The sequence below is a fragment of the Salmo salar genome, chromosome 17, assembly GCF_965601325.2.
Source record: "Salmo salar chromosome 17, fSalSal1, whole genome shotgun sequence".
Classification (NCBI taxonomy): Eukaryota; Metazoa; Chordata; class Actinopteri; order Salmoniformes; family Salmonidae; genus Salmo; species Salmo salar.
The window spans coordinates 17,457,812-17,469,865 of record NC_138307.1 but is presented as its reverse complement, the minus strand read 5'-3'; the positions used below and the strand labels follow the sequence as shown (position 1 = coordinate 17,469,865).

Genomic DNA, 12,054 nt, shown 5'->3' with positions numbered 1-12,054 from the left:
TGGACCCAGACTAACTGCTCTGACTGACTGTTTAAGCCGGGCTTTCCCCGTCTCTTTATTCAAACACCATTTGTTCCCTCCCCCCATAAACTTACCAGGAAAATAAACATTGAGGTGTGACTTGAGGCCTGTGGGATCTGTGTAGGTGTAAGAGAACAGCCACCTGATGCTGACATGATCTCTGGGGGATTTCTAGAGCGGGAACACTGGGACATGTAGGACTCATAAGACAATAGACCGTCCACTGAGTCAATAAAGGATTAGACTCGCCTCTAGTTTAGCTGTCAAACCATCAGACAGGAAAACACCTAACAACTAAATGTTGCTTTTGAGATCATTTATAGTACAAGAGAACAACAACCAATCTTTCATATTTCTCTGACTCTGTATGTGTATTTGTTTACCAAAGGGAGTGGCTCCCTGTCTCCGTCTCTGTTTCTCAACCTCTCTATATCCCTATATCCTTCTCTGTCACTATGTGCATCAGTTCAGAATGCCAGACGGTCATTAAGGCCAATTTCCTTGTTCCTGCCCACTCCCAGTCACGTCCGCCTCACCAGCAGCCTGGGTGGTGCTGCCAGGGCAGGCAGGCTTGTGTGTGTGTGTGTGTGTGTTCTTATCAAGCTATCTTACTCGGAACATGGGCGTCGTAACACATATTTGGGATAATGATGAAATAATCATACTTCAACATTTATCATGTATAAAACACTATCAATAGCCTGACACACCTGGGATTACCAGCTGTGGGGATTAGTATACGACTACATTGAAAGACAGACCACCTGGGAAAGGAGGGATGGAAGAACAGATGGCGGACAAGATGGAAGGGAAAAACAAGGGAGGGAACAACAAACAGAAAGAGAACAGGATAGAGGTAGAGAAGAGCACAGCCAAAACAATCAGACAAGCCTTCGTGGTGGACAATGATTCATCTGAACGTTTCACAGACAATTCAGTCAACCTAATGTAACACCTATTGCACACGCCCTGCTCAATCATAAAGAAACATCGATAGCATCCAATCAGGCACAGACCAAAAAAAAACACCATTATCCATGCCACTTCTTAGCAAGACAAACACTGAAATCTTACCCAAGTCTGACAGAGAAAGCATCATCACATTACTGTTGCTGAGTCAAAAACATATCCAGTCTTTCACAAGCACAATACCAAAGGACGCACACAACAGTCTACACTGGACTCGAGTATCATGAGTTGGATAAAGGATAGGACAGGAAGGGGTTAGCCTATGTGTCAGTGTCTGGGCCTGGGCCTGGGCTGTTCAGTATTTAGAGATGCTGACGCTGCAGAGCGCTACAGAGGGGTCACAGTGAGGTTCAGAGGTCAGGCAAGGGTCACTGCTGGGACGAGGAAACCGAAATCTACACTGACAGATAGAGAGGGTGTTCTATGGGATGAAAAGGAAACTGAAATATAAATGACTAGGAATCATGGTCATGGGATTGAGGTGTAACAGAACAAAAGTGGTGGAAAATGTATCGGGACAGTTTTCTGGACACAGATAAATACGGGTCCTGAAGATTCCATTGAGAATGAGTTCTAATCCAGGCCTAGCCTTAATCTGTCTGGGAAACCGGCCCATAGCGTGTTGTTAGGGCTGAATCCTACCTTTAGATCCACACTTGAAACTCTGACTTTTAAGTAAACCATGCATGGATGTCAGTCGAGGCTCCTCAGAGGAGAAAGGGGAAGACCCTCCTCCTCAGTGAATTTCATAAAAATAAAAAGTGAAACATTAAAAAACCTATAATTTTTAAATAAAACTACTAAATATATCCAAATGTGTGTCACCAAATAATTGATTAAAACACACTGCTTTGACAAGAAGGTCTACAGTAGCCTCAACAGCTCTCTGTAGGTTAGCACCATGGTGTAGCTGGAGGACAGCTAGCTTTCGTCCTCCGCTGGATATATTGACTTCAATACATAATCTAGGAGGCTCATGGTTCTCACCCCCTTCCATAGACTTACACAGTAATTATGACGACTTCCGGAGGACATCTTCCAACCTGTCAGAGCTCTTGCAGCATGAACTGACATTTTGTCCACCCAATCAAAGGATCAGAGAATGAACATATGCTTTCAGTACTAAGCTACAGCTAGCTAGCACTGCAGTTCATAAAATATGGTGAGTAGTTGACATAAAGAGAGAGAAAGACAATAGTTGAACAGTTTTGAACAATTATATTTCTTCAAAAATGAAGAAGAAGCAAGAGAGAGAGGGAGAGAGAGAGAGCTAGCTAGCTTTCACTTACTTAGCTAGCTAGCTAGATTAGCCTATTCAAACACCCGGTTCAAACAGAGAAGGCTTCTATGTTAGCTAGTTGGCTATGGCTATCCAACACTGTAACTCTTCCAAGTCAAGGTAAGCCTTTGGTTTAATGAATTTATTGCCACCAGAGCCTGCTGGTGTAGCTGAAAGTACTTGCTGACTGTACACTGTACTGCATGATTGTAGCGGGTTTACTAATGTGTTAGTTCTATTAGCTATGTTGACTATGACGTTAGATAATATGGTGACAACTATGAAGGCTGTGCGTAGTGGTTATGATAAGAAGTTTTGGCTTGGAAAGTTTTTTTGGCCTGGTCACAGACAGCTGATGTGTTGTGCACTAAAGTCCACAAGCGAAGGGAAAAGGTGAGAGGAGGGCAGCACGTAGATGCGAGAAGGAATTACAACAAGCAAAGTAATAATGATGTTTGTATGTGGCTGCTATGAAAGTGAACTGTGTTTGCGTGTGATTAGGGGTGTATTCATTCATTCCGCCGATTCTGTTGAAAAACGTTTCTCAAAACGGAAGCAAACGGAATGAAACGGGGATAAACATACCCGAATTTGTCCAATAGAAACTCTTGTTTGCAACTGTTGGACTAATGCTATGCCCTAGATCAGCTAGATGCAGACAAGAGTGTGCAAGGCGGTTATGAATGTGTCACTGTCTCTCACCTTGATTACAAAAAATTATCATCTTGACCTGTGTTGTAGCAACCTCATGATGGGTATAGGGACAATTAGAGTATCATGTAGTAGCCTAAACCTAACAATGTTACACTGAACTGGGTGAATGGAATATGAATGACAGTCATCCAATATGCTGTAATAGAAATAAGGCCATGCTCATAAAAAACGGCACCGACCACCACTGACTGATGTCAATGGGAAATGAATGCAGAAATGTGAGTGGCATACAAAGACTGTGAAATGAAGTGGAAATATTGGCACTGTCTAATGCCATCCAATAACACGGTGCCAATCTTTCCTGTTTGTTTAGGACGGGTGCCTGCAGAATTCTCTCTTTAGCGAGTTCTACCCAGTAGACGGCGTGTGGAAAACAAACTCTGAAGCTCAACTTCAGACGGCTTCAGAGGTAGAAGAACATCTGAAAACTCTTGGCTTTGGGCTGAACTATACCTTTAAATAGCTTCCATTCCCTGACAGCATGACACAGCAATCCAAGTCCCTGAGGTGCACGTCAATGAGGCTAAAATTAAGTCTTAAGCTGAAAAAATACAACAGACTTTGTAGTCTAAGGCAGGGTGAATGTTTTACGTCAAAATATTCAGGCAAATATGCACTTTATAATAGTATAACTCAGCTGGGGCTTGGATTAACACTGACTCCCATGATCCTTCCTACGCATATTCAGCAACACCCTGAGCAAATAAGGATATAACCATTTAACAATTACCACTGAACACAATAGGGATCCATTTCCTGACAGCTTGCCTTGTGCAATAAAACGGATTACAGTGAAGAGGAGACGAATGTCTCAAACACAACATGTAGTTCCTGCTTCCTGGCACATAGAACACACATCAGCCTCATCCAGTAACGCATCACTTCAGAGTTGACCAATAGGCTGATGTTTAAGTCAGTGCTTATTAGTGCCATGATGAGAAACTCCACCAAGCATTACAAGGTTATGTACTGTATGTTATTACACTCTGGTGGGTGGCTGAACAGACCCTTTAACACTAAACATACAACCCTGGGTAATGCACACACAGTACAGTACACAGAGGTGCACAGTGAACACACAGAGGCTCACTCAAACACACTGTCACCACTGTCTCAAAGCAGTGAGAGTAAGAGCTAGCTACGCATGACACACACACACACACACACACACACACACACACACACACACACACACACACACACACACACACACACACACACTCACTTTGCAGCCGCTGACAGCTCTGTGAGAACCGGTAGAAGCTCTTCACTTCCTCCAGAGAGATGTGGACACATCCTCCTCCGTGTCCGCTGGACTGCAAACGCACCTCCATCTCATCCCTCTCTCCCATCTTCTCCTCTTTTTCCTTCATATTCTCATCACTCTCTCCCGTCCTCATCACCACCTGTCACAACGATATGAACCAGTGCAGCTCTGTCATCCTCTCTTCACACCTCTCTATTATGATGTCCCTCCCTCATTCTCTCTCTCCCTCATTCTCTCTCTCCCTCATTCTCTCTCTCCCACCTTCCAAACAGCTGCAGTAAAAATGAGTCGCTCTGAACGCTTTGTCGGTCTTTCTCTCCACTTCGCCTTGTGTGTCCTCTCTCTGAGTTTTTTTTACCTTTGAGAGCTACGCCTCCACACACACACACACACACACACACACACACACACACACACACACACACACGGTTTCACTTCTGCCATTGAGCTGGACTTACCTGACTGCCTTACTCAGCTACAGTGCAACAGAAACAGACCTCTCCACCCTAACCACACAACAAGACTCCTGTCAGGTTCCAGTCACATTGTATCCATCTCTCTTACTCAGTTACTCACAATAAAGAGTATTCTGACAGGGAGGCTGAAACAAAACACAGTACCAGCACCTACAGGAAACCAACATAGACTAGTGCTTTTACAAGAACCCCTGTCCCAACCAACAGAGCCACTTGAATCATAGAACACAAACACAACGAATCAGTCTTCCAACGTGACGTTAACACTTGAACATTACTAACCTGAAACAAACATAAAGGAATATTCCACTGCCACTCACAGAACCACTGACCTCTGGCCACTGACCTGAATGCTCCTGCAGCTCTGTCTCAGACCAGCAGCAGAACCACTGACCTGAATGCTCCTGCAGCTCTGTCTCAGACCAGCAGCAGAACCACTGACCTGAATGCTCCTGCAGCTCTGTCTCAGACCAGCAGCAGAACCACTGACCTGAATGCTCCTGCAGCTCTGTCTCAGACCAGCAGCAGAACCACTAACCTCGGGTCACTGACCTGAATGCTCCTACAGCTCTGTCTCAGACCAGCAGCAGAACCACTGACCTGAATGCTCCTGCAGCTCTGTCTCAGACCAGCAGCAGAATCACTGACCTGAGTGCTCCTGCAGCTCTGTCTCAGACCAGCAGCAGAATCACTGACCTGAGTGCTCCTGCAGCTCTGTCTCTTCTCTTCTTAGACCAGCAGCAGAAATTGCTAACTGCCATCCTGAGCCAATCACACACACAACAGAGACTATCTAGTGTACAAAACTTGTGAATGGAGGCCAGTAGTTGTAACTACAACACTATAGGAAATACTCTCAGCATGTTGACCTCTACAACGGTTTCAGCTCTTCACAGGGTGGTTCCAGAGAGGTTATCCATTAAATCAAATAATATTTTATTGGCCACATGCACGTGATTAGCAGATGTTATTGCGGGTGTAGTGAAATGCTTGTGCTTCTAGTTCCGACAGTGCAGTAATATCTAACAAATTACACAACATATACCCAATACACACAAATCTAAGTAGGAATGAATTAAGACTATGTACATATGGACGAGCGATGTCAGAGTGGAACGGATACAGAGTGGATACAGTAGAATAGCATAGAAAAACTGTATATAAACTACCATTCAGACATTGTTAATATTATAAATGACTATTGTAGCTGGAAACGGCAGATTTTTTTGAAAGAAAAGCTACTTTTTTTGTCCATTAAAATAACATCAAATTGATCAGAAATACAGTGTAGACATTGTTAATGTTGTAAATTACAATTGTAGCTGGAAATGGCTGTTTTATGGAATATCTACATAGGCCCATTATCAGCAACCATCACTCCTGTGTTCCAATGGCACGTTGTGTTAGCTAATCCAAGTTCATACTTTTAAAAGGCTAATTGATCATTAGAAAACAATTTTGCAATTATGTTAGCACAGCTGAAAAATGTTGTTCTGATTAAAACCTGTTGTGGCTAGGGGGCAGTATTTTCACGGCCGGATGAAAAACGTACCCAATTTAAACAGGTTACTACTCTGGCCCAGAAAACAGAATATGCATATTATTAGTAGATTTGGATAGCAAACACTCTGAAGTTTCTAAAACTGTTTGAATGGTGTCTGTGAGTATAACAGAACTCATATGGCAGGCAAAAAACCTGAGAAATGTTGAATCAGGAAGTGGGAGAAATTAGAAATGTAGTTTTTCTTTTGAATCCCTTGAAAAACTACAGTGACATAGGATTTACATTGCACCTCCTAACTCTTCCATTGGCTGTCAACAATCTTTAGGAACTGGTTTCATTCGTCATCTGTTACCGGGCAGAAAATTGTGGCTCAGTCAATACACTGGCCAGTCTGAGGACAGGTGTCTTATGACACGCGTGCACGTGACTTTGTGGTTTTTTATTTTTCTTCTGGGATGAATACCTATTGCCCGGTTGTAAAATTAATCGCAATTTTACGTAAAAAAATACCCTAAAGGATTGATTGTAAACATCGTTTGACGTGTTTCTACAAACGGTAATGGAACTTTGAACATTTCGTCTATGGATTTGCGTCCACGCCACATGGCATTGTAAAGTTTTCTGGATGGGTCAACAAAACGGACGTATTTGGACATAAATTATGGACTTTGCAGAACAAATGAACATTTCTTGTGGAAGTGGGTGCCCATCCGAGTGCATTCGCCGAAGATCAGCAAAGGTAAGTAAATATTTCGAACATATTTTTAGAGATTTGTCGACGTCGTGGTTGTAGGCTAACTGTATAGCTTAGCATTGAAGGCTAAGTTCTGTACTCAGAATATTGAACAATGTGCTTTTTCCGTAAAGTTATTTTGAAATCTGACAAAGTGGTTGCATAAAGGAGTAGATTATCTCTAATTCTTTAAAGAATTCTTATACATTTTGTCAACGTTTATGAGTTCTTCTGTAAATTAAATGTGCCTATTCACCGGAAGTTATGGGGAGAAAATATTTTCTGAACGTCACACGCCAATGTAAAAATAGGGTTTTTGGATATAAATATAAACCTGATTGAACAAAAAATGCATGTATTGTCTAACATGATGTCCTAGGAGTGTCATCTGATGAAGATTGTCAAAGGTTAGTGCTTAATTTTAGCTGTATATCTGGTTTTGTGATGGCTATCCGTGCTTGGAAAATTGCTTTTTTTTTTGCTAAGGTGCTATGCTAAAATAATCTAATGTTTTGCTTTCACCGTAAAGCCTTTTTGAAATCGGACAATGTGATTGGATTAACGAGTAGAGTATCTTTAAAATGCCGTATAATACTTGAATTTTAATTTTGAGATAATTTTGTTTTGAATTTCGCGCCGTGCTATCTCACTGGTTGTTGTCCAACCAATCCCTTTAGCGGGATTGTATCCTCTAGAGGTTAAAGAAGCAATAAACTGGCCTTCTTTAGACTAGTTGAGTATCTGGAGCATCAGCATTTGTGGGTTTGATTACAGGCTCAAACTAGCCAGAAACAAAGCACTTTCTTCTGAAATATGTCAGTCTATTCTTGTTCTGAAAAATGAAGGCTATTCCATGTGAGAAATTGTCAAGAAACTGGAGATCTCGTACAACGCTGTGTACTACTCCCTTCACAGAACAGAGCAAACTGGCTCTAACCAGAATAGAAAGAGGTCCCGTCGATGTGGATAGGGGGGGTGCTCCCTTTGCTGTTTCCTGAAGTCCACGATCATCTCCTTTGTTTTGTTGATGTTGAGTGAGAGGTTGTTTTCCTGACACCACACTCCGAGTGTCCTCACCTCCTCCCTATAGGCTGTCTTGTCGTTGTTGGTAATCAAGCCTACTGCTGTTGTGTCTTCTGCAAACTTCATGATTGAGTTGGAGGCGTGCTTGGCCATGCATTCATGGGTGAACAGGGAGTACAGGAGGGGGCTGAGCAAGCACCCTTGTGGGGCCCCTGTGTTAAGGATCAGCGGAGGGGAGGTGATATTTCCTAACTTCACCACCTGGGGCCGGCCCGTCAGGAAGTCCAGGACACAGTTGCACAGGGCAGGGTTCAGACCCAGGGCCTCAAGCTTAATGATGAGCTTGGAGGGTACTATGGTGTTGAATGCTGAGTTACAGTTAATGAACAGCATTCTTACATAGATATTCCTCTTGTCCAGATAGGATAGGGTAGTGTGCAGAGTGATGGCAATTGCATCGTCTGTGGATCTATTGTGGCGGTAAGCAAATTGAAGTGGGTCTAGGGTGGCAGGTAAGATAGAGGTGATATGATCCTTAACTAGTCTCTCAAAGCACTTCATGATGACAGAGGTGAGTGCTATGGGGTGATAGTCATTACGTTCAGTTACCTCTGCCATCTTGGGGACAGCAGACTGGGATAGGGAGAGATTGAATATGCCTGTAAACACACCAGCCAGCTGGTCTGAGGATGCTCTGAGGATGCAGCTAGGGATGCCGTCTGGACCGGCAGCCTTGCGAGGGTTAACACATTTAAACGTTTTACTCACGTCGTCCACGGAGAAGGAGAGCCCACAGTACTTGATAGCGGGCCGTGTCGGTGGCACTGTGTTATCCTCAAAGCGTGCAAAGAAAGTGTTTAGCTTGTCCGGAAGCAAGACGTGCGTCTCGGCAACGTGGCTGGATTTCCTTTTGTAGTCCGTGATTGTCTGTAGTCCCTGCCACATATGTCTTGTGTCTGAGCCATTGAATTGCGACTCTACTTTCTCTATTCTGATGTTTAGCTTCTTTGATTGCCCTGCGGAGTGAATAACTACATTGTTTATATTCTGCCATATTACCAGTTGCCTTGCTATTGTTAAATGTGGTGGTTCGCGCTTTCAGTTTCACGCGAATGCTACCATCTATCCACGGTTTCTGGTTAGGGTAGGTTTTAATAGCCACAGTGGGTACTACATCTCCTATACACTTCCTTATGAACTCAGTCACTGTATCCGTGTATGCGTCTAGATTATTTTTCGCACACTTTCTGGAACATATCCCAGTCCACGTGATCAAAACAATCTTGAAGCGTGGATTCCGATTGGTCAGACCAGCGTTGAATAGTACGAAGCACAGGCACTTCCTGTTTAAGTTTCTGCCTATAGGATGGGAAGAGCAAGATGGAATCGGTGTCAGATTTGCCGAAAGGAGGGTGGGGTAGGGCCTTGTAAGCATCCCAGAAATTTGAATAGCAATGGTCGAGAGTCTTAGTAACGCGAGTAAGACAGTCAATATGTTGGTAGAATTTTGGCAGCCTAGTCCTCAGATTTGCGTTGTTAAAATCCTCAGCTAGAATAAACTGGCTATGTGGTTTCCATAAAGTCCAGTGAAGTTCTTTGAGGGCCGTCGAGGTTTAGGCTTGAGGTGCGATTTAAACGGCCGTGGCGATGACGGAGGAGAATTCTCTTGGGAGATAAAATGGTCGGCATTTAATTGTGAGGTATTCTAGGTCGGGTGAACAAAATGACTTGAGTTCCTGTATGTTCCTAGAATTACACCATGAGTCATGAAACACTCCCCCCTCGCCCTTCTGCTTGCCGGAGAGATATTTATTCCTGTCTGCGCGATGTACTGAGAATCCTGCTGACTTTACTGACTCCGACAGAGTATCAGTATTTGTTTCTGTGAAACAAAGTATGTTACAGGCCCCGATGTCTCTCTGAAAAAAAATCCTTGCTCTAAGCTCGTCAACTTTGTTATCCAAAGACTGAACATTAGTGAGTAATATACTCGGAAGCGGTGGGTGGTGTGCGCGAGACGTCTCCTAAGTCGAACCAGCAGGCCGACGCGAATGCCTCTCCTCCGCCTGCGATGTTTTGGGTCGGCCTCCGGAATAAGTTAAATTGCTCTGGGGAGAGTGAACAAAGGATCTGCTCCAGGGAAGCCGTATTCCTGGTCGTAATGCTGGTAGTTCTGGTGAGTTACCGTCGCTCTAATATCCAATAGTTCTTCCCGGCTGTATGTAATGACACAAAACATTTCCTAATAATGTAAAAAAATAAATACTTAAAACAAAATACTGCAAAGTTTTTTTAAGAGGAAGTCGCGATGCTACCATCTCCGTTGGCGCCATCTTCATTAGCTAGATATCAGGGTCAAGTGAGGCAATGAACTCTCGAGGGCAAGTACTGCACTTCATTAAACCACCCAAGTAGCTGCAGGGAGATTCCTGTAGCAGCCATTTCAAACTGACGGTAGCTTTCTGTAAACACAGGCCGACAACAGTGTTTCACACACACACACACACACACACACACACACACACACACACACACACACCACACACACACACACACACACACACACACACACACACACACACACACACACACACCGCAAACCCCAGAGGCACACCCAGGGTCCGATGCACACGCACAGACTCCTAACCTGTGTCCCGGCGGTCCCAGTAGGTGCTCTATCGTCTGTAGCTATAGTTGAGGTTGTCTGTAGCTCCGTGGGCCAGGACAATGACAGATAGGCTGTGTAGGACCTGACCCAGTCTGGACAACAGATGTGATGAAGCCTCCTGCAGCTGTCCCTGACGCACAAACTCCGCCAGAGACATGACAGAGTGTGTGACGGAGAGAGTGTGTGTGTGTATGCAGCTTCGTGGGTGAGTGTTCCGGAGTCCCCAAGTTGAGCCAGGTCGCACTAAGCTACGCTCAGTGTGTGTGTGTATTCCAGTCTCTCCAAATCAAGTCTAAATGAGTCAAACCAAGCCGCACTGTGCCAACCAGTGCCTCTGATTCCTCCACTCCTCAGCCAGTCTGTCTGTGACTGTGTGTGTGACTGGGGAACACATCTTAGTGGTGGTGTGGTGGTGGTACGTCCGGTTGGTAGCAGAGAGGAAGAGAGGGGTGGGACCCGGGACGGGGGATGGAGGGAGCACAGCGCTGGCTGCTGTTTAAGACCACCAATCTCCTTCCGCTGCGCTAATTATACCAACAGCCAGCCAAGTGTAATCTGTGCATGCTCAGGGACCACGCACGCACGCCGCACACACACACACACACACACACACACACACACACACACACACACAGTTTACGATGTGAGCACACTGTGAACAATGCCATTGTCCACTTCCTCCACAGCAGCACCAAACCAAGGCGGTGACAATAAAGGACGCATTAGTTCCAGATTCAGAGACTTGTCAACATCAGGACTCTCTCTTTCCTCGGTCAACTCTATTGTCTTGGCCTACAACATCTGATAGCATGATCTGCAGCCAGACATACACTGGGTATTCTCCACCCCCCTCTTATCACATAGAAACAAACTGGGATTTACAGAGCCAATCACCCAGTACAACATCCCTGGGTAGTCAATGGTTCCCTGATGCCCATCTTTCACAAGCAGGCTCTCTGTGCGACTCTCTCGGTCTGTCTGGGGAAACACTTCCTTATCACACAACAGAGCCAACACTCTAGAGACAGACAGACTCAGGCAGAGGGAATGGCAGCTACTGTACACCAGGCACTTATTTCATTATGGAAAATGTTGAGAGTTGTAATATAAATGTATGGTCTATGATGGACTGAGGTTATTTCCCCATGATAGGAAGTTAGAAAGTGCCTTGTCTGCACAATGTATCTCCATCTGCCTGGAATATAAATTCAGCTGAATTTTTAGAGCCCTTTTGAGGTATGGAAACTTCTGACAAGCTTTGATTTTTGGTGTGAACTAATCCTTTAAAAGGGATAGTTCTCCCAAAACTATTCCATGGACAAGGTAAGACATCAATCCATGTTTTGATTGTGTACCTGGCCACTGTCTCCAAACTGTTTCGATTTTTTTAGCAAACGCCA

The 12,054-nt window shown here is 44.3% G+C and overlaps 1 protein-coding gene across 9 annotated transcripts in view; it reads right to left on the bottom strand.

Moving 5' to 3' along the window:
- Positions 1-11,044, bottom strand: part of LOC106575511 (guanine nucleotide exchange factor DBS) — a 61,444-nt gene extending 50,400 nt beyond the window's left edge. For 3 of the 9 annotated variants that reach the window (XM_082963511.1, XM_045699021.2, XM_045699020.2), the window contains exon 1: positions 4,209-4,555. In XM_082963511.1, coding sequence (XP_082819637.1) covers positions 4,209-4,383 — 175 coding nt within the window. In that variant the 5' untranslated portion in view covers positions 4,384-4,555. Of the gene's footprint in view, positions 1-4,208; positions 4,560-10,633 lie in introns of those variants that run through there. The other 6 variants (XM_045699024.2, XM_045699028.2, XM_045699019.2 and 3 more) reach the window with 6 other exon arrangements.
- Positions 11,045-12,054: the final 1,010 nt, after the last annotated feature.